Source organism: Ictalurus furcatus, chromosome 3 (assembly GCF_023375685.1).
Source record: "Ictalurus furcatus strain D&B chromosome 3, Billie_1.0, whole genome shotgun sequence".
Lineage (NCBI taxonomy): Eukaryota > Metazoa > Chordata > Actinopteri > Siluriformes > Ictaluridae > Ictalurus > Ictalurus furcatus.
In genome coordinates this window covers 21,288,795-21,316,005 of record NC_071257.1, presented here as the reverse complement: position 1 = coordinate 21,316,005, position 27,211 = coordinate 21,288,795, and the positions used below count along the sequence as shown (strand labels likewise).

The 27,211-nt window shown below is 38.2% G+C and overlaps 1 protein-coding gene across 1 annotated transcript in view; it reads right to left on the bottom strand.

Annotated features, from left to right (window-relative positions):
- Positions 1 to 27,211, bottom strand: part of LOC128605700 (regulating synaptic membrane exocytosis protein 1-like) — an 82,382-nt gene that overhangs the window by 20,206 nt on the left and 34,965 nt on the right. Inside the window, exons 4-20 of the mRNA XM_053621395.1 lie at positions 20,855 to 21,156; positions 19,493 to 20,358; positions 16,120 to 16,160; positions 15,105 to 15,215; positions 13,923 to 14,022; positions 12,934 to 13,057; positions 12,339 to 12,385; positions 12,108 to 12,223; positions 11,870 to 12,000; positions 10,480 to 10,651; positions 10,240 to 10,393; positions 8,518 to 8,574; positions 7,361 to 7,559; positions 5,305 to 5,400; positions 4,481 to 4,543; positions 1,115 to 1,204; positions 643 to 720 (exon numbers count right to left, since the gene is read on the bottom strand). Coding sequence (XP_053477370.1) covers positions 643 to 720; positions 1,115 to 1,204; positions 4,481 to 4,543; positions 5,305 to 5,400; positions 7,361 to 7,559; positions 8,518 to 8,574; positions 10,240 to 10,393; positions 10,480 to 10,651; positions 11,870 to 12,000; positions 12,108 to 12,223; positions 12,339 to 12,385; positions 12,934 to 13,057; positions 13,923 to 14,022; positions 15,105 to 15,215; positions 16,120 to 16,160; positions 19,493 to 20,358; positions 20,855 to 21,156 — 2,747 coding nt within the window. The remainder of the gene's footprint in view (positions 1 to 642; positions 721 to 1,114; positions 1,205 to 4,480; positions 4,544 to 5,304; positions 5,401 to 7,360; positions 7,560 to 8,517; positions 8,575 to 10,239; positions 10,394 to 10,479; positions 10,652 to 11,869; positions 12,001 to 12,107; positions 12,224 to 12,338; positions 12,386 to 12,933; positions 13,058 to 13,922; positions 14,023 to 15,104; positions 15,216 to 16,119; positions 16,161 to 19,492; positions 20,359 to 20,854; positions 21,157 to 27,211) is intronic.

Sequence of the window (27,211 nt, the reverse complement as noted above, 5' to 3'; positions counted from 1 at the left end):
GGCCTGGCATTGTCATGCTGGAACATGTTTGGGACTCTTGCTTCCAGTGAAATACAACCATACAAAGACATCCTATACAACTATGTGCTTTTTTCAAATTTATGGCAATAGTTTGGGAAAGACCTACATACAGGTGTGATAGTCAGTTGTACATAAACATTTGGACGTATAGTGTATCTAAAGTAGCACTAAACAGAAAAGTAAAAGAAAAACTGCAGCTGACACAACCAAAACATCCAAATTACAGTGAACATAAAGCAAATTTACAATGTACCTGTAGGGGGGAAAAAAGATGAGACATAATCTAAACACGGTCAAGGCATTAAACTATAAATGAAAACAGCAATATTAAAAAGAGGGAAATAGTATAGACAAGAAGCTCACAAGAAACTAACACTAATAAACTACAGCACTCACAACAAAGCCAGCTTTGGGGTCTGGGGTCAGAGTGAATCAAAAAGCCACAGGTTAGACAAAAACCAGAATACATCTAGAGCACAAACATCAGTAAAGATTAAAGCAGAGGCTTAGCTAGAAGGCACATCAAATGAGGGCATAGCTAAGCTCTCGGGCAGAGGCAATTAGGACAGGAGAGGAGAGGAGTCAGGGTTAGCGGAGGCGTCAGGGGGACAGGGTCGGTACCTGTCATCCTCAGGGGAGGCGTGTTGGATTAGGATCCTGGGGCTGGTGGGTCTGATGCGGGGGAGAGACTGCGTGCTCCTAAAAGAGTGTGTGTCCAACACACCCCAACAGATTGGAGGTGAGAATGTGAAAGAGACAGGGCAAGTCAGGACAGAGACGAGGACTCGGTGTATTTAACATTTAATGACACACAAACACTCAGGGGACACTCAAGTCTGCTCTGATACTACCAAACACAACACATTCTACACAGTACAACACAACCTTTACACAGTAAACTGACATTCATTAATTGTAATATTGTAATACTGAAAAATAACAGCACCTATAAATTATCAAAAATTATAAAAATGTTCGGTTAACCAGCTCCGCAAAGATGATTATCTATGTAATGCACACACATCTGTGAAAAATAGAAATGATCTGTCAAAACAGCAAAACTTAGGGACAGTGAATGGGGTCTTGTGAGTACCTTTCTCGATCGGGTGAATTGGAATTTGAATCTGGCCTCAGACAGTTGGTACTAGCACTTCTAACCCTGTCAAGAGGGGGCTGCAGATCACTAGGGTCACAACATGCCATCCAACGAAGAGAAGGGAAGAACATCAAAAAGACAAAAAGATGCAAAAGAACAGGCAAATAATATTAGATCCAAAAAAAGAATGGGCTTCATCGTGGCATATCAAAGCAAAGGAGAAGCAATAAAGCCTGTTGAAAAAGAGGCATGATCCTTTAGTTTTAACTCGCTTATACAGTACCGTGCATAAGTATTCACCCCTTGAACTTTTCCACATTTTGTAGTGTTACAATCTGGAATTCAAATTGCCTTAACAGGGGATTTGACCATTGTATTTACACAATATATATAACATTTGAAAGTTCAAAAAAGTTAATTAAACAAAAAAGAGACATTTGTTGGTTGCATAAGTATTTGTCACTGTTAAGATAGCGTACACAAGTTTACATACACCTAGGCTAGTTGTTCACAACTCCACATATTTCATATTACCATGCATTTCTTTTGGCAAGTCAATTAGGGCATCTACTTTGCTGACATCAGAGGTAATGTTAACAAAGTCAATTCCAGACAGTTTTAATTCAAGATACTATATAAGAATTCAAGTGGGACAAAAGTTCACCTACACCAAATTGAATGTCTCTCTAAACAGTCTGGAAGATACCAGAAACATATTTAATGACTTCAAAGCTTGTAATAGTCCAATTTTCCCAATTAGGAATTAACTGGGCATACACTTGTGGCTGTAAATGGGCCTAACTTTAGAGACTTTTTATTCCCTCAATACCCTGGTTCCTCCTTAGGAGCAATCATTCCAGAAGGAGGCACAAATTAACTACCAGAAATGAATGAAATTTGGTCTGAAAGGTTCAATTTAACCTCAAGACAACAATTAAAGAACTGGTGAAGGAGTTGGAGGCATCACGTACCAAGGTATATACAGTAGATCCACCATTCAGAAAGTCCTACATCACATCATTGGCCTGTTGTGCAAGGAAGACACCCCTATTCTAGGACCTACATAAACAAGCCAGACTGAAGTTTACAGATGATCACCTGTCTTTTGGAGGAGTTTTCTGGTGTGATGAAAAACAATTGCAATGTTTAGCCATAATGATCAGCGCTAATGATCAGAGGAAGAAGGTAATTAATCTGAAGGACACCATCCCAACTGTGAAGCATGAGGGTGGCAGCATCAAGGGACTGTTGCACTTCAAAATATAGATGGGATTTTGAGGAAGGAAGAGTATTTAGAAATACTGAAACAAAATCTCAAGTCATCAGCCAGAAAATTTAAATTTGGTTTCAGTTGGGTCTTCCAGCAGGACAATGATCCTAGGCACATGTCCAAAGTTGTAACAAAATGACTTAAAGACAACAAAGAGGAAGTATTAGAGTGGCCATCACAAACCCTGACCTAAATCCCACAGAAAATTTGTGGACTGAACTGAAAAACCATGTCCGAGCAAGGAGGCCCACAAACTTGACTGAGTTAGACCAGTTCTGTCAGGAAAAATGGGCAAAATGTCTGGCATAGTACTGTGAAAAACATGTAAATGAGTCTGATTCAATTTCAGCTAATTAAAGGCCATGCCATTATATACTAAAAAAGTGTATGCAAAACCTGATCCATTGAAAAGCTGAAGGCTGAAGTAAATAAAGCCCAAAATAAAACCCTCATCTATTATTATGAAATTACCTTAGATCCCCTCATTAACTTAACATAGGAAAACTATGTTAACAGGAAATGTTACCATACTTCTGTCTGCCTTTTCTTAGGTGTATGTCATTTTTTGGCCTCAACTGTACTTGGTAGAACCTTTGCTGGCAATTACATCTGCAGCAACGCTCCACTCCTGTCGGTCAAGAACAAGATTTTCAGGCTTCAGTGGGTACAGGCCCACCAAAACTGGACCGTTGAAAACTGTAAAAAGACAAACCGATATTTTTCATATCTTGCCCAGTTTTGGTGCGCCTGTACCAACTGTAGCCTCAGATTCCTCTTCTTGACTACTAGGAGTAGAACCTGATGCGGTCTTCTGTTGTTGTAGCCCATCATTCTCAAGGTTTAAAGGTATGTCCATTCTGAGATGCTTTTCTGCACACCATGGTAATAAATTGTGGTTATTTGAGTTACAACAGCCGTTCTATCAGCGTGAATCAGTCTGGCCATTCGCTGACATCTCTCAGTAAAGTGTTTCTGCCCACTGAACTGCTGCTCACTGGTTTTTGCACTATTCTGCGTACACTATAGAGACTGTTGTGTGTGAAAAGTCCAGCAGTCCAGCAGTTTCTGCAATACTGAAACCAGCCTAGCACCAACCACCATGCCAAAATCACTGAGTCACATGTTTCCCATTCTAATGGTCGATGTGAACATTAACTGAAGCTGTTGTCCTGTTTCTGCATGATTTTGTGCATTGCACATATGCATGAATGAAAAGGTGTACAGATTAGTGTGTACACTACATGGTGAGCATAATCCAATTAAGTCTGTTTCAGTTTCAAAACACACAACATCTTACAGGGGTGAAAGCTAATTCAAGGCACTGTATATAGTTTACACAATAGTTTATACAATTGGACTGCTTCTGTGTCCATTTTGACCATGCTATGGGGATGATCTATTGCTTACCTACTGATGATTTCATTAGAGATCCTGAGTTCTGTACTTATTGCTGATGTACTTAAGAGGATTCAGACAAAGGAAAAAGCATGCAAATGGTTGACAAAGTAAAATAACTAAAGACAATGACAAATTGGATGTTAAAAAAAAGCAAATAAAAATTCATGCATAGCTTAAGAACCAGCTCCTGCCAGTCAGTAGAACTGTGTAATGAAATCAGTCACACAATGATTAAAATAAATGTGTCGTAATAACACTTAAATGATGATTATTTGGAAGTTAACTAAACTGTTATAATGATTGTTGGCTTTGTCTTTGGGCAGTGTGCCAGTGAGGATTGGAAAGTTCCACTGGTAATGGCTCCCATCACTGAGCTACTGCACTGTATAATACTGAGTGAAGCGCGAGAGAGATTGAATATAAACACTTGAGAAAGATACACAGTATACGGAAAGAACATGACAGCATGTATGCCATACACATACATACATTCAAATCAAAGACATTTCAAAGGCCAGGCAAACGACAATCACTATAAATCAAAAGTTTTTTTTTTTAACGATGGGAAGAGAATGTTATCCAGCCACACTTGACTGATTCTACACATGAACTAAAGCGATGAAAATAAGAAATGGAAACAAAAATCCTAACTCCTTAGAAAGATCCAGCAGTCCTAGCGCAGTTTTTTTTTTTACCTTGTGATGTGCAGGCACTCTGCGCTCCTACCCCGCATTGATCTGTGTATCAAGATGACCTCACTGCAATTACCATTGAAATGGGTGACACATGAGGGGGTAAACAAACAAACAAAGCAATAAACAAGCAAACACAAAGAGAGCACATGGGTATAATAGGACCTGGTGCAGACTGTAATTATCTTTTGAACCACAGTAATATGAACATGATAGGGGTGTACATTTTATGGCGCACTGTTCAAACATACCACGCCCTGTAATTCTTCAGCACAAAAATGAGGCGAAGGAAAATAGCCCACGTTTCTCTGGACAAAATTAACTAGCAGTACGTTAGCAGCCATGTAACCTGGTGAGATTAGGATGAATGTGGGCTTTAGTGAAAAAGAGTTTCTGGGGAATGTTGGATAAATATAGTCAGAGTGGATTTAAATTCAGGTCTTTGACAAAGGCAAGCTTTCATAATATCAAACTGGGAATAAAAAGTGGCTCCTGCTGTTTCCATCTTGATAAATGTGTAACAAATAAAGAAACTCAGAAGAAGCACTGAAACTCACTGTATCTGAAAGATGTTTAATATTCTGATAACATGTACACAGAAGATTAGCCCATAATACAGTGGTTCCCAGCACTAGTCCTCGAGTACTCCTGCGCTGCACTTTTAGCATCTGTGCTCTTACACACCCATATCGACACAGCAAAAGACGAATTAGTTGGTTAATTGGATCAAATATTGGCTAGAATTGAGAGAAGTACTCCATGATCAAGACTGGAAAATACTACTGTAAGGAAACAGTACTCATATGCAAGCACAAGCATGTCTTTACCTGTCATCCACATATTCTCTCTCCTGTACATGCCCATGCTCATGGTAGCAGGTTGGTGAACGAGACCTGCTGCTATGCTGTGCCTCATCCAAACTCCTGTAGAGAAACAGAGAGAGACAGGTTATTTGTTTACAAATGTTAGCACTTTTTTTTTTTTACAAACCTGTATGTTATAAGTATGGGTGTAGATCAGGATATGGATGATAGGGGACATGTTCCTACTAAACTCAAGGGACTACCCAATTGTTGCTACCAATATTTTTACTGATATACAAACAAAGGTTAGTCTTAGTCTCAGAAACTCCTTCAATTGGATATCTTTTGTACACTTTTCTGGCCACAACTTTTAGTATCTTGACGGGTGGAATCTGTTTGGCTATCTGCACTTCCGTATGCTAGATTCCAAAAAGGAAAACAAATTGTGACCAAATGAGCTTTTCAGAAAAAAGATATAACCATTGGAGGCCTGTGTAAACTACTTAATGATGAGTAAAGGAGATAATCTTGTGTCAGAAAAGGTCTGTGATTTGTCATCTTCCATGTCAGTCAAATGACCTCTGTCTCTGAAGGTAAGCAGTTCTGGGCCACTTTAATTGACAAAATGTACCAGCTTCTGTAGCATTGTTCTGGCTTGCAACACAGCACATTGACATGACACTGATGTCAAGCTAACTGTTTATGTCTTTTAAAAGGCACTCATTTAATTGACTTGGGAAAAAGCCCATTGCTCTGGCTCCATCTCCATCACTCACCAGATAAAAAATATTAGAAGAGAGAGGGATGGAAGATGAAAAAGGTGGGGCAGCTGCAAAATCAGCGAAATATCATGGAACGTTTGGTGCATAATATCAAGCTGTGTATGTGTCGTACTTTAAATAGTTATACTGTCGTAAACTCAAACTCCAAAAATTGTACAATAAATTACCACTGCTCCTGTGCTAAGGTAAAATTAGCTACCAGTTTTCTCTTGCTAATCTACGAGTATAACAACTAGCTAGCTAAACAGTGCTAGGATATAATATCTCCATTTCCCAAACTTAATGTGAGGATTTTGCCAGCAACATGCTTTCTGAAAAACTGAAAAATTAATATCAGGGGCTTTTTTATATGAACTTATAGAAACAGACAGTAGACAGAAAAAGAGGAACTGAAGAGGAGATCGGTGGAAATAACTGGGGAATTTGATTTAGTTTGGGTTTGTAAGGGGTAGTAATTTAGAAACCTGGTAAGTCTCTGTATTTGATGTTTTTATAATTATGTAATTGCACATATTAGTATCTACAGAATATATTAAATTGTATTTTAATAGCAATGTATGTAAACTGGTAACTAGAAACACTTTAGTTCAGCAGAGAACCAAACAGAAAAAACACTGTATGGCCAAAAATATGTGGACACCTTTGTGTCTTTGTATGCTTTAGCATTACAATTTCTCTTCACTGGAACTAAGAGGCCCAAACGTGGTCCAGCATGACAATGCCCCTATACACAAGACATAGTTTGCCAAGGATGGTCTGGAAGAACTCAAGTGACCTGCACAGAGCCCTGACTTCAACCCCACTGAACACCTTTGGGATGAACTAGAATGCAGACTGCACCCCATCACTGTCTCACCTCACTAATGCTCTTGTAAACTCTGCTCTCAAAATCTTGTGGAAAGCCTAAATCAGGAGATGTCCACAAACTTTTGGATATATGTAATCTTTTTTTCCCTCATGAATTTCTCGGCCTCCAAAACTGACCTGAATAAAGCAGAGTATGACATCTGGCTTAGTTATAACAGATATCAAGGAGAGTGCGGTTATAAAGACAAAGGGTGGGCACATAGATTACTAAAGAGTATTTTATACATGCTGAAAATTAGATTTTAAACTCATATCATTAAGAATTTTTTTTTACTGTTAACATGTTAGAATACATTATTTGACAAACTTTGTATCTGGATTCTACTGTTATCTGATTTTAACCAAACTTTTACATTTGCAGTAAAATGCAAACGAAAAATGTAAAATGTATTAATTTGAATTACTTGTGCACGTTAAATGCTCCATCCTACCTCTGCATGGGGACATTTGCGGGCCGTGATCTTGCCCTGCTCTCTGATTCCCTGTGAGGCGATACAGAGCGAGAGCGATGATGTGTCGACCTCTGCTGCTCAGGAACCTCCAGTGTAATCCGCTCCCTCTCCCTCTCTCTTTCCCTCTCTCGCTCTCTCCCTCGTTCCCTCTCCTTTTCTCTTGGTCGACTTTCTGCAGCTGTAAGCACCCAAAAACACATAAAACATGCACTATTGGGGAAAAAAAAATTACTTTCCTTTTCAAATATTCAAGTACAATTCAATACCATTTCAAATACTCATGCAAAAATATAGTAGATACCCGCTTCATTCTTTTCTCTAGTTTTCCAGCATCAACATTTGTTCATGAAACAGTGTGTAGCATAAATTCCAATATTTTATTTAGCTTTTATTTATACATGTCTGTTTTGTTCAGAAAAACATGCGCTAGCTAACTACACAGACTCACTGCTGAGCTACGAGCAATTACAAACTCAATATTCTTGGCTAAAGAAACATGACTATAAAATTTTACTTTACATTTGGACTGTCTTCCTAATCACTACTTTTAGGACTCTTGCTCAAGGCCACAGACTTGAAACAATTTAATACACTCAATTTAATGCCTGCTTTGTAGCTTTGCAAAGCTCACAGTCGTAACAGATGTGCTGGAGAATGAAACAGAAGGAAAGCAGGGTATCCAGACTAAAACTACACCACCATGCACAGTGAAGAGAGAGCGCTGACGAGAGGAGCAGTCTTCCTCACTTCTTATTCACTCTTTTTGCTTTCATCTTTCTCTAGTGTCATCATGTACACACTGTGCATTGTGGTTAAAGTTTACTCTACTTGGCTACAGAGAAAAGCGCTGGAGACAAAACTACCCATGAAGACCCACAAAAAAATTCTCTAATGTTAAATGACAGTTGAGTGTGTATTTGCAGAAAAGAGGGATGAAATGTATGGGATGAGGTATCGCATGTCAATCCTATGATATGGCCTGACATATCATGTTGCATTGTCTCCAGAAAAACAGCAGACGCTTTCAGAAGAAGAGGAAAGCCAGCTGCTGACTCGTTGCTTCTCTCATTCTATATTCTATTGCACAAATCACAGTATTAGTGTAGAGGTTACTGGCGCCATACCCCCCCACCCACCTGCAGCCACTACGCCAATACCATCATCATAATCTGATTCTGTGATGCGCTGAGAGCCTGTGCAGACATACACACACAAAAACACATATACAGACAGACACCACAGAGACAGACAAATTGATATATGTACAAGACAGATGGATAAAATAGAGACATCTGTATATGAACACATGCACGTGATAAGTGATACTGATTTTGTTAAATGGAAGAAAAATTACTAACAGATGAATATCAATTTGCATATCTGTTTCCAACTTGTCACTTACACCAGAAACACAAAAGAGATTCATAAACGTATAAAAGGCAAGTATATTCTCTGCATACAATTCTATTATAAACTAGTCAGCGAAATGATTGATGAACATAAGATTTATCAAAATGATCATCTGACTGAATAGTTCATAGAGTTAACACAAATGCAGTTTGTCTTAAAGGAGGATTTTGGCAGAAAGGTTTTAATATGTTATTTATCAAGTCATGTGAGATTCTTTAATGCAGTATTGTATTTCATCCTCTGTATTTTGGCAGAATTTATAGTTTTTTGTGTTTACTTCTGTCAAAAAGTTTGGTCACTAAATTCTCCAGCATGCATTAGCAAAATTAAGTTAATACAAATACAATCACTAAAGAGTACTTCAGATTTCTGGCAGAAGCTTTCTCTATCATTACTTGGCTTCTTTCTGCTTAGCAGAATGCCAATAGAAACAGCCCAACCACAAATTCCACCTGTAAGACATTTAATAAAGAGGGGTTTTAAACTGGTATTTTAATATCGATGCTTGAATATCTCACTCTGGTGACCACTATAAAACATAACAGTTTTAGCCAAAGTCTCCATTTAAAAATGGGCCACATTTCAGTCTTTTATTGAATTGTAAAAGATAATGTGTAAATGTTTTTGTAGGCCAGTGATGATATGCTTCATACTCACGTTAATCAGAATCATTTTACTGATGACAGTATGTAGTGTCTATATGTATGTAGTATGTATGTAGTGTGACGTATGACACACTATACAAATGACACTTACTTTTGAACATGAGTTCAAATTCTGAGCACAATCACACGCCCCATTATGAAACCAGCTTTTTTCTTTTTCTTTTTTCCCCTAAAACATTTGTTTTTCACTTGAATTTTGATGATTGCTAGATCACATCCATCCATTCATCCATTTTCTGTACTGCTTATCCTATCCCAGGGGACTCAGGGCACAAGGCAGGGGACACCCTGGACGGGGTGTCCTTGCTATATCGCATTAAAGGTGGAAAAAGATCTGACATGATTTAACGTATATTTTTTTTACATCACAATAACCTAACAGGAGTTTTAACAGGGGTGAGTAGACTTTTAGTAGCTCATGCAAATTTGAAGCATATCCATTGAGGTTCACATGAGTGAATCTACTTATGCGTAAATTAAAACACAAACTCAGGATGTTGCATAGGATACAAATTTTTTCATGAATCCCAGATTTCTTGTCTAACTGATACTGTGTTTAAACAATTCATGAATAAATTAATTAATATCCAGCTTGAAAAAAGAAGCCTACTGTTGGTAAACCATCTGAGTCATGTTGAACATCTATAGTAGTTCTGATGAGAATGGATAAAGCTGCATGGATGTGTAGCAAACGCTCTTTAAATATACAACTCAAGTCCAATTGTCTTCATATACTAATACCACACATTCCCATACGCTAATAGTACAGTGTCCTCCACTCACGCTGCAGCTTTTTAGTGGGTGTGTCACTGTGGGTGTGTCTTCGGGGCAAGTATGGTGAGGGGTGGGGCAGTGGAATAGAGGACACATCATGAGTCTGCAGCTTGTACCAGTGAGGCTTATCGTCCAGCAGAGCAGTCTCCAGCTCAATCAGAATCTGCGATGGGGTGGAAAAAAAGGAAGGGAATTTGATAAAGAAAGTCACAGTAAGAGTGTAGATATGGATACACATGTTTTACTTGCCTCTCCCAAGAAACTGCTTTCCTCATCCTGAACTTTCGGTTGGTCCCACACTGTGATTTCCAGCATGTGCTCTCTGAAGTCCCGCCGGTGCACATGTGAGTACACAAACGTCTGGTTCCACTTGGGCTCCAAAGTCTTTTTGACTGTCTTCGTTCTTCGTTTGCTTTTATCACTGATAAACAAGAGCAAAAGACACATACACAACAAAATCATAGACTGTTGTGGGGAAAAAAACTTTAAATGTTAATCCGGGGTATAAAACCAGTGCGGTAGATTGCAAATTATGTTGGGCATAAGGCTTTTTATGCCCAGAATTAAACACACCTTCACTGAAATGGGCATATTGACACAACCCCTTTGGACCAAAGTTACCACCTCAACACCCCTTCCTAAAACTATCTCAATATCAAAACGGTTTTTTTTCTGGCTTTAAGCAAAGCCTTACAATTACTCACAACATGAGTTTGTGAATGGTGAATGTATGCTACTTATGTCACTTCAATATTATTAGGCTCCGAACAATTTTATTCACATGATGTGAATGCTACTAAATATGAATCAATCAGTTGATTGTACACCACATTATATACCACACTCGTTCTGTATAAACACTATGTTATATAAAGCGCATACATGAGTAACACCAACATTAAACAAAAGCACACTCTGCATCAGATTATCTGTGTCTATGGTCATGAAAATGCTGAAAATATTACTGCCCATGATCATATGAGCTTTTTTTTTCTTTTACAATATGATCACAAAAATGGCATAATTAGTCAGGCTTATTTAGAGCCTGGCTATACATAAGTTCAGATCATATATATGAGGTGGCCTGGAGAAACCCACTGGATGTCACTGCGGCTAAATTCTGACAGACAAAAATGATGAAAAATCCATCCATTGACCAAATCCATTGACCAAATGGATTTTTTTGCCTATGACATACTTTGACACCGCAACTTTATCACGTTATGTAGATAAGGAGCCAGTTTAACCAACATGGCTGTAAAAACGGTCAGTCAAAAATGACGATGAGGCTCAGGTTCGTCAAATGCTGTGACTGACATTTACTTTAGGAAATAACACTACAGAGACTGACATGGACGACTTATGATCAAAGTGATTACTTGTTTTCCAATGTAAACATACAATCATAGATCAAGTGTGTCATATTTACTATTGTTATATTTTATTACATGTTAAATTAAATCAATATATAGCAGCTGCTATAGTCAGATTTTAAAATGCTATAACTTTACTTGTGCAAAGGAGAAACATGTTCCAATTCAGGAAAGCTTGTAGTTTTCCCAGGCCACCACACATAATCTGGGGTAAAATGCCTGTCTTAATTCTTGAGGATGAGTATAAGATATATAAGTCTGAGCACCTTCTATCAGGAAGGAAATACATTTTGACGTAAGGGTTCCTGGGTCGTCCATCCAGTCTGGGGGGCAGGTCTTTGGCCTGCAGCACGTTCACGATCAACTGATGGCCAACTTTATCATACCACATTTTTACCTGCAAGAGATGCAAGCAAAGCTATTTATATACAGCTAATTTGTTAAAAGGGAAACCTAAAACACTGAAGTATGATCATGCTGGTATTGTATTGGTATTGTATTCACCGAGAGCTGTCCAGGGAGCAGCTGAGGAGCGTCTCTCAGACCACTGGGACTTGAAGGGGACATGACGGATATAGATGGTCGCTCCATCTTCTGAGATTCGAAGGAACTTGAGCCTGCTGTAGAGACACAAAGACAACAAAGACGCCACTAAAATTATAACTGACATCATGCTAACTCGAAGGTAGGGAAAAAGCAAATATTTCAGGCCAGAGTGTTTAAAACAACACTCACTAGATTCTAATGGAGGATGTGATGTTTCAGGTATTCTAGGTATATCACTGAAAAGAAAAGAAAAACACACTCATTAACAAGCACAGACTACTGCGCCCCTCCTTCCCCCCGCCCCCCGACACACACACACACACACACATAACTGTGAAGACCAAAGGCAGAATTTAAAATAAATATTGTAGGATAAGCTGTTAAACATATGGACTAATCCAGTCTTTAAGAGTCTATGCTTTCTATGAGGAAACTAACTAAAAATAGGAAGAGATTCAGGAGATCAAATCATCTCATGGAGTTTGTTTTACTTACTGCTAAGATTTATACACCCTATGCAATTATTTGGAGAGAAATCAATGAATACATGGTTTTAAAGAGGTAGGAGGATGGTGTGAAGTACAATATCATGACTAATGATTGAAACTAAATAGGATAGAAACATAAATTACTGCAGAAGTTCATAATGCTGAAGTAGGCTAGACTGAGCAAACACTCAGGAATAGATGAATCTAAAACAAATCCTCAGGTCATTTGTTACTGAAATAACACTTGTTTCTAAAAAGAAAATTTCATTAATAATACTAAGATAATGGAGACTTACCCAATGGGCCTTGAAACGACTAATTTAACTTGGGGTTCCGTTTGCGACTCCAAGATAATATTGTAAACCTCCTTCGTGGTTAATCCAGGCAATGATTTACCATTCCACTGTAGCACCTCATCTCCTAAAGACAATAAAACACTATATTGTCAAATTAGAGAAGTATACAACAATCGTAAATGTGGACAATCCTGAAAGTTACTAATGATTAATAAATGTTCCTCAAGCTCTCTGACTCATGACCTATGATTTTGCCTGACTCCACACAATATACAATAATAATGGCTGGTTAAGTAATTAGTCACAGTGATTTTTTTTTCTTTTGTAATGGTCCAAAAGGATCTCAGCTCTTGTAAGCCAGTAGCCAGTTATCATCAGCATTGCCAAAACAATCTTGGAAAATGTGCTCGTGGAGTAATGCACTATTGGCAAGGTCTCTAACAGAATGACCTCATATTAAAGTTCTTAAACGTTTTTCAACTTTTAAAATGACAATGACTCAAAATACAGCCAGGAAAATGCATTCTGTTAATGTAGCCTACTTGAGTGGCTGAATATTTGTGCAACGTTTCATTTTATTTTTATTTGTGATAAATTTACAAAATGTTGTGAAAACCTGCTTAGTCTTATTATCATGGAATATTAACTGTAGATTGATGAAAAAAATGCAATCCATTTTAGAGTAAAGCTCTGTGTGTAATAAACTAAGGAAAAATATTAAGGTTTTCATCATCATCAAAACATGGAATTTTGTATCAAATCAGACCCCTCTTTTTTTTTTTTTCCAGGGGCACAAACATGGTAGGAATCTCACACAAAGATGTTGATAATAGTACTGCAGAAATGTCTCCTTGTTGCTTATTTAATCATGTGATTAAACTGAAGATGACTTATGATATCTGCCATATTCATTTTAATGAGCTCTAGAGTATAACACTGTATTCACACACACTTATAGATGAACATGATTAATGCAGAGGTGATCTCACCTGCTCGTAAATGGCCCACCACATCTGCCAGGCTTCCTTTTTTAACTTTGGTGATGAAGGCCCCGAGTCTCCCTGTTTCTGTGATCTTCCCCCCTACCACCTACTCACACCACAGCACACCACAACACAGCACACAGCAAAATATCACTTACTTGACTTGTGACCTATTACACCCTATATAACTGAATATAATAGAGTATACACTCACCATCACTGTATTAGGAACACCTTTACACCTGCACATTCATGCAACTATCCAATTAGCCAACTGTTGAAGCTGACATGAAGTCTAAGGTAACCCAAATAACCTTTATTTACAACAGTGGTGCGGCAGAATAACATCTCAGAATGCGCAACATGTCAAACCTTGAAGCAGATGGGCTACATCAGCTAAAGACCACATCATGTTCCACTCCTGTTAGCCAAGAACAGGGAACTGGTGAATCAGTTTTGGTGAGCATGTGCCAAGTGTAGCCTCAGATTCCTGTTCTTGGCTGGCAGGAATAGAACCATGATGTAGTTGATGTAGCCCATCTGCTTCAAGGTTTGATACGTTGCGCTTTCTGAAATGCTTTTCTATTCAGAATGGTTGCAAACAATGGTCATATGATTTAACGCAGCCTTCCTCTGACCTCTCTAATCAACAATGTGCTTCCACCTGCAGAACTGTGACTTACTGGTTCTTTTTTTTTTTTTTAACAATTTTGTGTAAACTCTAGGGAATATTGCCTGCAAATCCCAGGTGATCAGCAGTTTCTGAAATCAGCCTGTCTGTCACCAACATCTATGCCATCTTCAAAGTCACTCAAATAACATTTTCTGCTCTTTCTGATGTTTGTTGTGAACATTAACTGAAGCTCTTGACCTGTATCTGCATGATTTTATGCATTGCACTTCTGCCACATGATTGCATGAATGTACAAGTATACAGGTATTCATGATAAAGTGGACACTAAGTGTATATTACACTAGAAGTAAACATTGGGTCACAATTGATTAGGACAACGTTTCAAAACATACTTTTTTTGTCAAGGCATAAAGGTACATTTATCACTTAAAAATGGTCACGGTTCACCGTTAATGTTCAATGACAGTGCTGGGATGAGTGTGCTGTTTGTGCTTTTGTGTTTATGTGTGTATTAACGATTGGAATTGTTTTTGGAGCTGTGTGTGTCTCCTAACCTTTAGCCCCAGCAGTGCTCCAGCCTCTTTGGGCATGGCCGTGCGCTTGCTTAGGGTAATTCGGCCGATTAAATGATCACCTTCCTTGGAGGGCTGCCACGTAACCGGATGCTGAGAAGAACAAGGCAGTGATTTAATCCCTTCACAGAGGGAACTCTCACACAGACACTGCTTTACTGCACTTGGAACAATTAAATTCCATACATAAACTTACAGCTGTATGTCATGTAAAACTCAAACTTCACACTATATGCACACACACACACACACACACACACACACACACACACACTCATGCACACAAAATCCTCAACATAAATGACCTCATTTGTGAATGCTGCATGATAAAAACTACATTCACCCAGACCAGATACATACACTCAGTGGTAGAAATTAACTTTATATTTCACCAGCAACTTGGCTCGCTATTATCCAGTCAGGATTGTCCCTCACCAAAACATTTCTGCCCTGCATCCAACTCTAGAATATTTTTTTCAATTACAATCAGTTGACTTTGTTGCACTATTTTAGATTTTGTGCCATCTATTACATAACTTTCTTACCCAGTCTGTTCACACATGCTGTGGCTACATTTGGGTGAATAGAAATCACAATTTGTATCTATCTATGGGATAAACTAGCATGAGAATGGTCAAGCTGATGTAGAGTTTGCGAGAGAATCCCTGTTAGAATGATATAACAAACTCCAAAAAGACAGCATCACATATCTGGAACAGAGGTTTTATTGTGACAGGAAAATGGTGTCTAAACATGCAACATGTCCAAGCCATTGCAAAAACTATAAATCAGACTTGTAATAATAAATCTAAAGCCTTAGTCTCTGTGAAAAAAGAACTATAAAGGGGTAGTTTGACCATTGAGTTCCAAATTGTACCCACTGATATACAGTATGTTCATCGTTATAGAATGTTTTGTCCGGAATAAAATGATCATCTGCCATCACCTCTGTGCAATCAGTACCACATGATTAGTCTCATGAGCTGGAAATACTTACATGCCACACAGTGGGATCCAGACGATAGCACTCCCAGTCCCCTGAAACACAGTGAAAGACAGGAAGCAGAGTCAACTGGAGCACAGAGAGCAACACAAACACACAGCGTTCCCCTGACTGCTGAGCCACAGCTTTATGCTAGCCAGGATACACACTCTCCAACCCTGCTGTTTACACTCGCAGCACTCTGTTTATTGAAGATTAGGACACTAGAGTGGTACTCTCTGCCAAGCTGTCACCCTAAAACACGCCCTACTCTGTTCACCCTGCAGGACGACAGCGACTGGGGGGATTTAATGGAGCTTCTGTGCTGGTCAGCTTGTGTTTGAACAGTGCCTGAACAGTGCATTTAGTGTCTTGACAGTGGAAACTTGTGACATGCAACAGTGCTTACATAGACACATAGTGGTAGTCTCAGGTCTTTCCATGACGTTGGCTATGAATTACTCTTGGCATGTTTTATGGAGGGGCACCATGTGTGTGTTCCTCTGAACTGACCATTTTATGCTGAATTCTCAGCACATGGGGCATCTTGGGCATCATGAAAACAGTGCAGTAAGTTCATGGTTTAGCTATACCATGTTTGATGAATTATGCAAAACTGTACAAGTCAGTCTTGACAGAAATGTATGTATGTATGTATGTATGTATGTATTTATTTTTTTATTTTTACAAAAGATAACTATCAAAACCAGTGCAATAGATTCTCAGGGACATTTCTGCTCGATGACAAACTGAACAGCTTTTAAAAATATATTAATATTTTGGCAGTGTATACATTTGTACAAATGCTATTCATATTTTCTTAAGCTCCTGTAAGACCATCAAGTATTTGTTGCTAACTCAGGCCTCACACCAGACTAAAAAAGGAACCCATACTGAAAAGGACATGGGTTTGTTTGAAATGTTTGAGTAACCACTCACTGCTTTCATCCCCCAAGTCCTCCCAGCAAGGCTGCATAACTCTTTGAATTAAAAGCCAAGTTCAGTTGATGTGTATGACCCGAAAGGAAGAAAACGAGCTATGGAAAAAGATAAGGTCTATGTGGCTTACTTACAAGTATGCCAGATGCTGGATTGTATACAGAATGTGTCTTTCTTTAAAAAGACTCCTCTTTTTCTAACCCAGATCTGTTATGAAAAGTGCTGTCCTATAAAAGTTTCTCTAAAATAAAGAACAGTTTTTTATTTATTTATTTTGGTTTTTTTTACAAACTCACACACACTCACATTAAATGTTAATGCTATCAGCGGTGGATTTATAAACTCACAGACAATCCAGACAGAAAAAACTCAATAGCAACCATATGACATTATAAATATGAGACCATTTCAGTGTAGAATATACACACTCTACAGGAACAGCCACTATTATATTCCTAGAAATATATATTCATATATTTTAATTAATAACAGATTAGAAAAATACAAATTGTCACACAAGTAGTTGTTTAGCTTATTTTCACAGCTGTTTCGCGTTATATTCCCATGATCGAGATGCCCTCTCAAGTGCAAGATCTGCCAGGAGGCAGCATGAGATGAAGATTTACAGCTAGTGCTTGAGTGTCCCAATTACTAACTGCATTGTTTTAGAAAGAGAGGAAGGCAAAAACACTGATTTGATTCTAAAAACCGATGTTTACATGTTTCTAGAATAAATCTATTTTTACCCACATTGGTATTAAAATACATTAGGCTGATTTCCTTTCCTTTCCTTTCCTAATACTACTGTATTCGGAACCACTGCAGTTTCAGCTAGTACACATGCATAGCATATACTGAGTATAAAACTCCAAAACTTCAACCTTCACTAACAAACGTCAAACATCTGCATTTTACATTTGAGTACTACTGATCACTAGTTCAAGTTCCACTTATTATACTACTATGAGTCAAAACAAATCCCTCAGTCACATTATACATTAATCCCAAAATGTCATTCTCAAAAATATCATTCAACATATTTCGGAAACAACATGTACAAATAAAACAAGAGAAATTCATATCAATACATATCAGTCATCAGTCCAACTCTGCTCATATCCTCTGTATGGAACTATCAGACTTCTTACTTACTGTGTTAATGAAATCTCTGAGTCTGATTAAGTCCTGCTACAATGATAACAATGAGTTGGTGTACTGTTCATTCTGTTTCTCTCTGTGTGTCTGCAGTTTACATTTCATCTCTGGCTTGTGTTGATACGCTGACCTTTTATGTCTGTGTGCAACCACTTTGTCTGGCAAGCAGCATGCTACCATGAGCACACCCTTCCCTGCCCTACAGTCCTTATTAGTTTAGCTCATCTGTTAATTAAATTATTGACTGTACATTATATAAGCAAAATGATATACTGTATCCTTGCTTGGCTAAGAGTGAAATCACAATCAGTTTACAGTGTACAGGTATGGTGTTTAATATTCTGAGCTTCCTGTCTTCCTGTCAGATACTAGTGAAAGTGATTCAAATCCATATTCATATTAAACATTTTTCAGAACAGGAATGTATGTCAGAAGCCATCCCATTTTTATGCATATTGATAGATTGGAGGGAAATGTAAAAAGTAAAAAAAAATGTAATTTACAAGAACAAGATGTTTAGTGTGTTAGGTTACACAAGGATACATAGATAACTGAAGTTTGGGACAACTTCCATTTTCCTATCTTTAAATTCCCATCTCTGCCTTTTGTTCCTCGTGAGAGATTTCACACCCACCACCTCCCTGTCTCCTCCCTACTATTCAACAACTCCTACCTAAATCTGTTCAGTCGGGGTCTGGCTGTCTAGTGTAAAGCAGAAGCCGCCCAGAACTCCTGCACAAGTTCTCAAAGTTCTCACCCCAAGAAAGTTCCATGATCCATACCACACAATTGATTTGCAAATGTTTTCCATCATCACAATTTTAAAAATAACCCAGTAGAATATGTTAAGTTATAAATATTGAAAAAATAGCAGTTAAAATGCATTTCCCTTTCTCGTTGCGATATAAATATTCTGTAATCATCTGTGTGCAAATCTGTTCTAACGCAGCCAGACTGCTTGGCAAATCCTTGCTTATTCTTGATACTGCTGTTATAAGTACCATTTTGGAGACAAGATGGTCATGGGCAAACTTGTTTTCAGAATATATTTTATATTGTTTACATATATTGGCATACACCCACATTTATTTATTGATTTATTTATTTTTTAAACATTTTGTAATTGCACCTTTTTTTTTAAAGATAAACTTTAAATATGATACTTTTTTCCATAAAAAAAAAAATCATAATCATGGGACATGCAAACTTTTACTCTTTACTGTATTTTTTAGATTAAAAATTGTTGAACATATATTAAATAGTAAAGAAAATGGAGCTTCTCAGTGCAGCTTACCTCTCTCACTGACGCTCTCGATCTCTCCATCCTCACAGCTAGTGTACTCAGGCGTGGAGCCGCCTTCCTCCTCGGAGCTACTGACTGACATTTGCCGCTTGTTCCCTCCACGCTTTGACTTGTAGGGGCGGGGTGGGGGAGGCCGCAGGCATTCTGATTGGTCAGAGCTGAGAGAGTCATTACGCAGCATGCTCTCAGCTTTTTCCCGCTTGGTCTTACGTGCCATACCAGCCGAGCCTGGCTCCAGGTGGCTTGGCTGAAGCTTCCTGTCCCTTTCAGGAGGCTCCCTGAGTTCAAGGGTTCCGGTGGGCGCAGCAGGACCTACACGGAACCCTGGGGCAGGTGGCTGAGGGGCGTGGTTAGGTTTAGGAGCTTGCACTGCAGATCCTATTGTGCCCCCCACGGTCCTCTCCCCCATTACCCCTTTTTGTTTGCTCTCCAGAGATGATTGGCGCTCCTCTGCCCACCTCCGGCCTGTTCTATTATCTGTGACCGCCTCGCCAGCTTGCCTCTCAGGCACGCCTGTCTCCACTTGTCTGAGCCATGGTGCTTTTGGATGCACTCGTTTCTCCTGCTCCATCGGCTGGGCCTTGACAGGATGTTGTGGAGGGTTAGCCTCGTTTCGTTGCTCCTCTCGAGGTGGCCTCTGCTCACCCTCTGTCCTTCTCAGCTCCCCTATACTTCCCTCCAGGTCAACATAGCTCTGGTCCTGTGATCGGGCTTTAACCAGACAGCGAGCCTCTCGACGAGCCTCTCCAGCCTCCCAGTCCTGTGTAGGTTGCGAATGGAGTTTGGGCAATCCCCTTCGCCTCTCCGCTCTCTGTACTGGCTTGCCGTTCTGGTCTGAGGTTGATGATTGCTTTTTCCTGGTAAAGCAACAAAAGTGGAGGATCAGAGAGACTGAAAATAGAAGAGGGAGATATTGTGCTTCACAAAGAGCACATAAAAGGACTGCTACTCATGAATTATACATATTATTCAGATCTATGCACAACGTGATTCAAACGCATGTATGACAAGGCAATAACCATAATAAGCAAATAGCACCCTAAGGAAAATGAACTGAATGGAAACTAATTTTTTATAATTCCCAACGAATAAACACCAACTGTGTATATTACCCTGCATCGAATTTAGCCTCCTGTTCCATGAGACTTTTATTTATTCCAGTACGCTAAAGTAAATATTTCCTACTTTATCTTCAAACTTCATGTAGTGTGATGAAAATACAGCAGAAGAAATAATCTGTCTACCTAAGAACAAAACCGAGAACAAATATCAAAACTTTGAGGTAGGAAATTTAGTGAGTGTCTTCTTTTTGAAAGATTCCATTGATAAAAATTGATTTTAAATCACTACAACCTTTCTCGTGGCGGTTCACTGCGGGATCGGGATGAAGGCATGTCGGCCTGTCCAGCAGCAGGGCCTTTGCTTGTATTTGTAGGCAGCTGGTTGTCCTGGGCAGTGGAGGCAGAGGAACCAAGAGGAATCTGAGACCTAGAGCGCACTTTCTTGTCTCCTGCTGGATCTGCACACCTGGCTGGCTCGTTCACTGCTGTCTCCAGGGCCGTAGACTTTGCCTTTGGCCCCTGTTCTGCAAACCATTCCCCTGAATTAGTGAGGATGTCCTGCTGCTTACGGCACTTGTTACATACCCACATCACCTGCAGAGAGCAGAGCACTGTAAACATGCTGAGCTTTAAAAAAAAAAAAAAAAAAAGATTTCACCTAGATAGCATATTGTCTAGACATAGAGAAGCACCATAATAAAATCATTTATTAATAACATTTATTAATAACATATATACTGCAACAGCTCAAACAAAATGATAAAGAATAGCCTAAATCTTTGTGGAACGTATTAACTGTTCACTCTCAGATCCTAATAGAACTCCCAATGAGTGCTTTATTAAAGGCAGGCACACTTGAAGGGTAAAACCATAAAAGCATAAAGATGAAAGTATTAACTGTAGAACATAAATATGTGGTGCACTACAAGTTCCTAGTTAGAGTGATAAAGACTTTGGCCTTTTCTGATTAGATTAGATATGGATTTCAATAAATGGAAAGGTTCAATATAATTAAATCATTTCTAACTTTTCCCAGTTCACTGAACATGTAATAATAAACACTTCTAAAGCCACTTTTCATATTTTAAACTAAAGTCTTTTAAACAAAATATAAACAATAATATATAGTGTCCAAAAATATTAATTTAATTATTTACTAAGCAAACAAACAAACACATATGTGGCAAGTTGTGGAATAACTGTGGAAGTTATTTATTTTGTCTTTATTAACAGCACATTCATGATGTTTTTAGGCTATCATCTTACCAATTGAAAAGTGCATTTTCTAGATCTACTTAATATGGCAGCATTTGCATTAAAACCATTATGAAGCAACATTTCAATTCAGCTTATTACTTATATAAAAAGAAAAACAATAATTTCTTCTTATGTGAGTGAAGTTGTATTGAAATGTGAACCAAATTAATCTTTCTCATAAACTCAAACCAAAGTAGTAATCAATTTTGAATTTATAAAACTATTTTTAAGCACATAAGAGGTCTCAAAGCTTTATGAAAGTGCCTTTTGTAAAAAAAAAATATATAAATAAATAAATAAATAAATAAATAAAGGAAAATGAAAATTTACAAAGAAATTAGAGTAAGAATCTTTCACATTTGATAATTGAGGGTTCTGCTTTGTTTTATGTAAAGACAAAATCATATCTAATGACACACGGTGAGTTTTGTCATACGCCTTCATGAATCCTTTAACACTGCATTATAAAAGATTTACAAAATGCTTATGAATGTGTTAGCACCACCTAAAAGGGGCTGTACCAAATTAGCTAAAACTGTGTACGTAATAAATAATATCAATGAAACAGCAATAATATCAATGAAACACCAAATACAAGTTATTCATTTTTACAGACTCAATTTTGAAATAGGGACCAAGTTCCCGAGCCTGTGGGATGGATTTATATGTCCATAAAGCATGGACATTGTCCATCTTCTCTGTGGGGAGACCTGATGAGAGTCATGGCAGGCCAGGTCTTGTTTTCCTAGGCATTAGCAGTTCTCTACCCCATATCCACACTCAGTCCCTGCTGATTCCTTCAGGAGGAGGCGACACAAAAAGACCTTGGCACATCCCATATTTTCCCTCTTTTTTCCCCACTCCTCTCCTCCTCCAGATTGCTTTTGATTAAAGTGTTAGGGAGATGGGGAGGGGGCATAAACATGGCTATATTTATCCAGGCAGCCACGTAGCCAGCACCATCAGGAGCTGCAAACAATTCCCCAGCTCACTACATACTGTCGCTACGGTGGGTAAAGACATCCTCTGTCCCCCACAAACACAATGCCCAACAACCGCTCTTACATGCACACACCTACACATATACAAACACACGCAGCCTTCTGGTACTGATGCCTGTGCCAACCAAACACACTCTGTGGTTATAGCAGGATAACAGAGTGTTCACATATGCCACCTGCTACCATAACTCCTGTCCTACTTTCTTCTTTTTCAATCTCAGTACACTGAAACTCACCTTACATATACAAGATCATCTTTTTCCCTATAAAAACCTCTCTTTATTCAAGCACATTTCACATTACTTTGGCATAATATTTACAGGAAAAAAAAAATCAGCATCTACAGGAAAGAGTGAAATAGTGTCATTTAACTCAGATGCCTGGTGTCCTGTAGGTGAAGGGATATAGAGATGATATTGATGATATTGATGTGTTAGCGAACAGGAAGATCAGGACAGAAGAGACAGGTCATCGCCATGGACTGCGGAAAAGCATTATGCCCTGATTGAACAGGATTGGAGTGGCTCCAAACTAATCTAAAGTAAATCAGCAGCAGAATCTCCAGCTGTCAGATACGGACCCAGACCCTTTCTGCACGGATTAGACCAATCCCACCACCAGCATACTGCACACCACTATAGAGCAGCGTGTGATTGTGAATGTAAAACATACTGTATAACATAGCAAAATATATACTTATTCACATAAACATACTATATTGCATCACCATTACATTATAATTTAAAATTCAATATATGACATTTGCTTACTCAAGTAACTAATCCAGGTATGACACGAGGCCAAAAAAACTCTCGTTCTAATCTGGCACACTGGCGTGGATATTACTTCAAAGGTCTTTAACTAACCTCTAAAGGCAATTTGTTATATGCCTTCAAGCCATCTCAAGGGAGTAAAGACAGCACCATTAGCCATTTCTAGGTGCAAAATCTAGGACACAGTCTACTGCGTGTGTTTGTGTGTGTACGTATATGTGTGACGTGTTAATAATGGAAGGAAAATAATGTTTAATTATCCTCCATTTTCAGTAGGAATGTATATAGGGACATTACTTTGCATGTAAGGTATTATATGTATGAAGTATGCTGCCTATTGTAAAGGCTCTGAGGTTTATGAGTGAATTTGCCGTACACTTTCTACACTAAGCTCATGCTTACTCTAAAATATTCACCTAGTGCTTTTGAAAAGCAGCCTTTATTTGAACGCATAAAGACATAGAAAGAAATCAGAATGCAGCCATGATTCACTGAGGCTGTAATGCAGTCTATGGCGAGAACATAAATTAGCCAAAAATTTCATAATCAAAGCAATAGTACATTATAATAGTAAATTGCAGCAAATGTACAAATGCTGATGAGCCACAATAACAGTGACAGCTAGAGATGGTGGGAACAACTCATTCATGATCCAGAAGGCAAGAGCAAGCAAGAGAGCAGGAAAAATAAGCAGTGTCAGATCGAACCCTGTAGGATCCATACTGAATGCTAGTTGAGTTGTGCTGATGGGCAAATGATCAGATTAATTATATTAAAAGCTTCCAATGAAAATGTATAGATGGACTAATAAATCTAATTGAGTTTAGGGATATGAAGTTGTTGCATAATGCATACCAAATATATATTTCCTCTGTATCTCTAACTTCCTTTTCGCCTTTCTAAATAAATACGTACAATTCTGAACCAATACGATGCCACTTATATAGTATTAAGGATCTTCTCACAAATCTGAAACTTAATCTACACTTAAGCACAACTCTGTATGATTCAGTATTGGATCATAACAATAAAATCTACATCTTGCTGTGTATGTACAGTATGTATATATGCTACAGACATATCCTGTATTACCTTGAACCACTTTTTTCTCTCTCTCATTTCCCTCAAAAAATAGTTGTATTTACACATTTATTTCCAAGCCACCTCCTATGGGGATAAGTCTATTTTTATATTTGCACTGAGAATAAAAAGCACATCTGATTCTGTCTGTTGTGACGCAAAAAAGGCAGCTAATCACAGACAGTTAGTGTTAAAGCAGATATAGAGACATAGTATAAAAGAGAATAAAAATTAATGTAGTGTCCAGTTTAGTAATTCACTGTAGTGTGCAAATAGAGGTTTAGTAGATGAGGGGGTGAAAGGGGAAATAATTTTCTCCTACCCAAAACTAAGTGAAAGACTGATCTCCAGTTATCAGAAGCTTTTGGTTGCAGTTATTGCTGCTAAAGATGGCACAACCAGATTTTATGTTTAAGGGGGAAATTAGTTTTTCACATTGGTGATAGGTTTTGGGTAACTTTTTTTGCTTCAGTAAAAATTAAATAAATAAAAACTGTATTGTGTGTTTACTCAGGTTGCCTTTGTTTTATGTTGTATTTCGTTTGAAGGTCTAAAACGATTAAGTATAAGATATACACAAAAACAGAAGAAATCAAGATGGGGCAAATACTTTTTCACTGCACTGTACATCTTTAAAGCACCAATATACAGTCATGTGAAAAAATAAGTACACCCCATGGAATTTTTTTTTGCATATTTGAATAAGCAAACATTTTATCCTCTTTGAAACAGTGCCTATTAATAAAGGTGATACACTTTATCAAATGACACATAAAATTGACCTTTTGTAGTAATTTTCATAATTATAAAAGCAAAAAAAAAAAAAAAAGATCAGTCACATGGAAAGTACACCCCTACATCACACCTTCAAATCCATAAAATTAGAATCAGGTGTTCAAGATTGGGTGCCAGTGAGCAGAACCTGCTTAGGAAGTGCAGGTGGAACCTGTCTTATTTATACCCCTATCATATCTAGTGTCTGGTGTCCCCTTTTTTATTGAGGTGTGTGGTGTCATCCTGCCAAGATCTAAAGAGCTCTGTAAGGCCTTCAGAAAAAAGGTTGTGGATGCCTATGAGTCTGGCTAGGGATTTAAAAAGATCTCCAAATTATCTTAAATACATCATTCCACTGTAAGAAAAATCATCTACAAGCAACGCAGATTTCAAATGACTGTCAATTTGTCCAGGACTGGCCGTCCCAGTAAATTCAGCCCCTGAGCAGACCATCTGATCAAAAAGAAGTCTCCAAGAACCCCAAAAATTTCATCACAGGATCTGCTAGTAAGTCTTGCAACTGTTGTCAAAGTGCATGCTTCCACAATCAGAAAGAGATTGCAGAAATTTTACCTGCATGTGAGACGTGCCAGGAAAATGCCTTTGCAAGCCTACAGTTTACCAATGAGCATATAGGCAAAGACCAGGCCTTTCGGAATAATGTGCTCTGGACAGACGTATCAAATATGTATTTGTTTGGCCACAGTAACAGCAGACATGTTTGGTGCAGACTAAAGTCAGCTTCACAGGAAAAGCACCTCATAGTAACTGTGAAGCATGGTGGTGGAAATGTTATGGTTTGGGGTTGCTTCACTGCCTCAGGGATTGGACAGCTTGTATTCATTGACTGAACTATGCATCATATCAAAAAGTGCTTGAAGATAATGTGAGGCAATATATCCAACAGTTGAAGTTTCAGAGAGAACTTTCAACGGGTTAATGATCCTAAGCAGACTAGCAAATCCACCAAGGAATGGCTCAGTAAGCAGAAATGGAGGGTTATGGAATGGACTAGTCAAACCCTGGATTTGAATCCCATTGAAATGTTGTGGGGGATTTGAAACGGGCAGTACATGCAAGAAAACCCTCAAACATCTTGCAACTGAAAGAATATTGCATGGTGGTCAAAAATTCCAGCAAGCCTGGTGGACAATGATACACCTAGAAGAAGTTATTTCTGCTAAAGGGGGCAATACTAGCTTCTGAGGCCAAGGGTGTACTTACTTTTTCCACAGAAGAATATTCCATCTATTGATATTTCTGTTGAATAAATGATTGAAAAAGCTAATTTTCCTTGTGGTTTTGTTCAAATATATCAACTTTATTAATAGGGACTGTTTCAAAGATGATCAAAAGTTTGCTTGTCCAAATATGTCAAAAAAGCCAACAATTATCATGGGGTGTACTTATTTTTTCACATGACTGTATATAGTCAAGCTATATATATATATATATATATATATATATATATATATATATATATATATATATATATATAAACCTGGCATGACACATATATTGATAAGAGTGGAATTTTCCAGAACATCTTGCATATGCACCGGGTGATATTATCACACACACACACACACAAACAGGATATTAACACGAGGCATGTGTCTCAGACCCCTCACAGTCCGGCGTCTCCTCTTTCTGGTGTTTCAAATAGCACAAGAACAGAACAAGATAAGGAAAATGGTAACTCAATACCCAGTTATATAAGGAATATGGCAACATATGGCAGATTTCCCAGCCAGTCAAATAAGG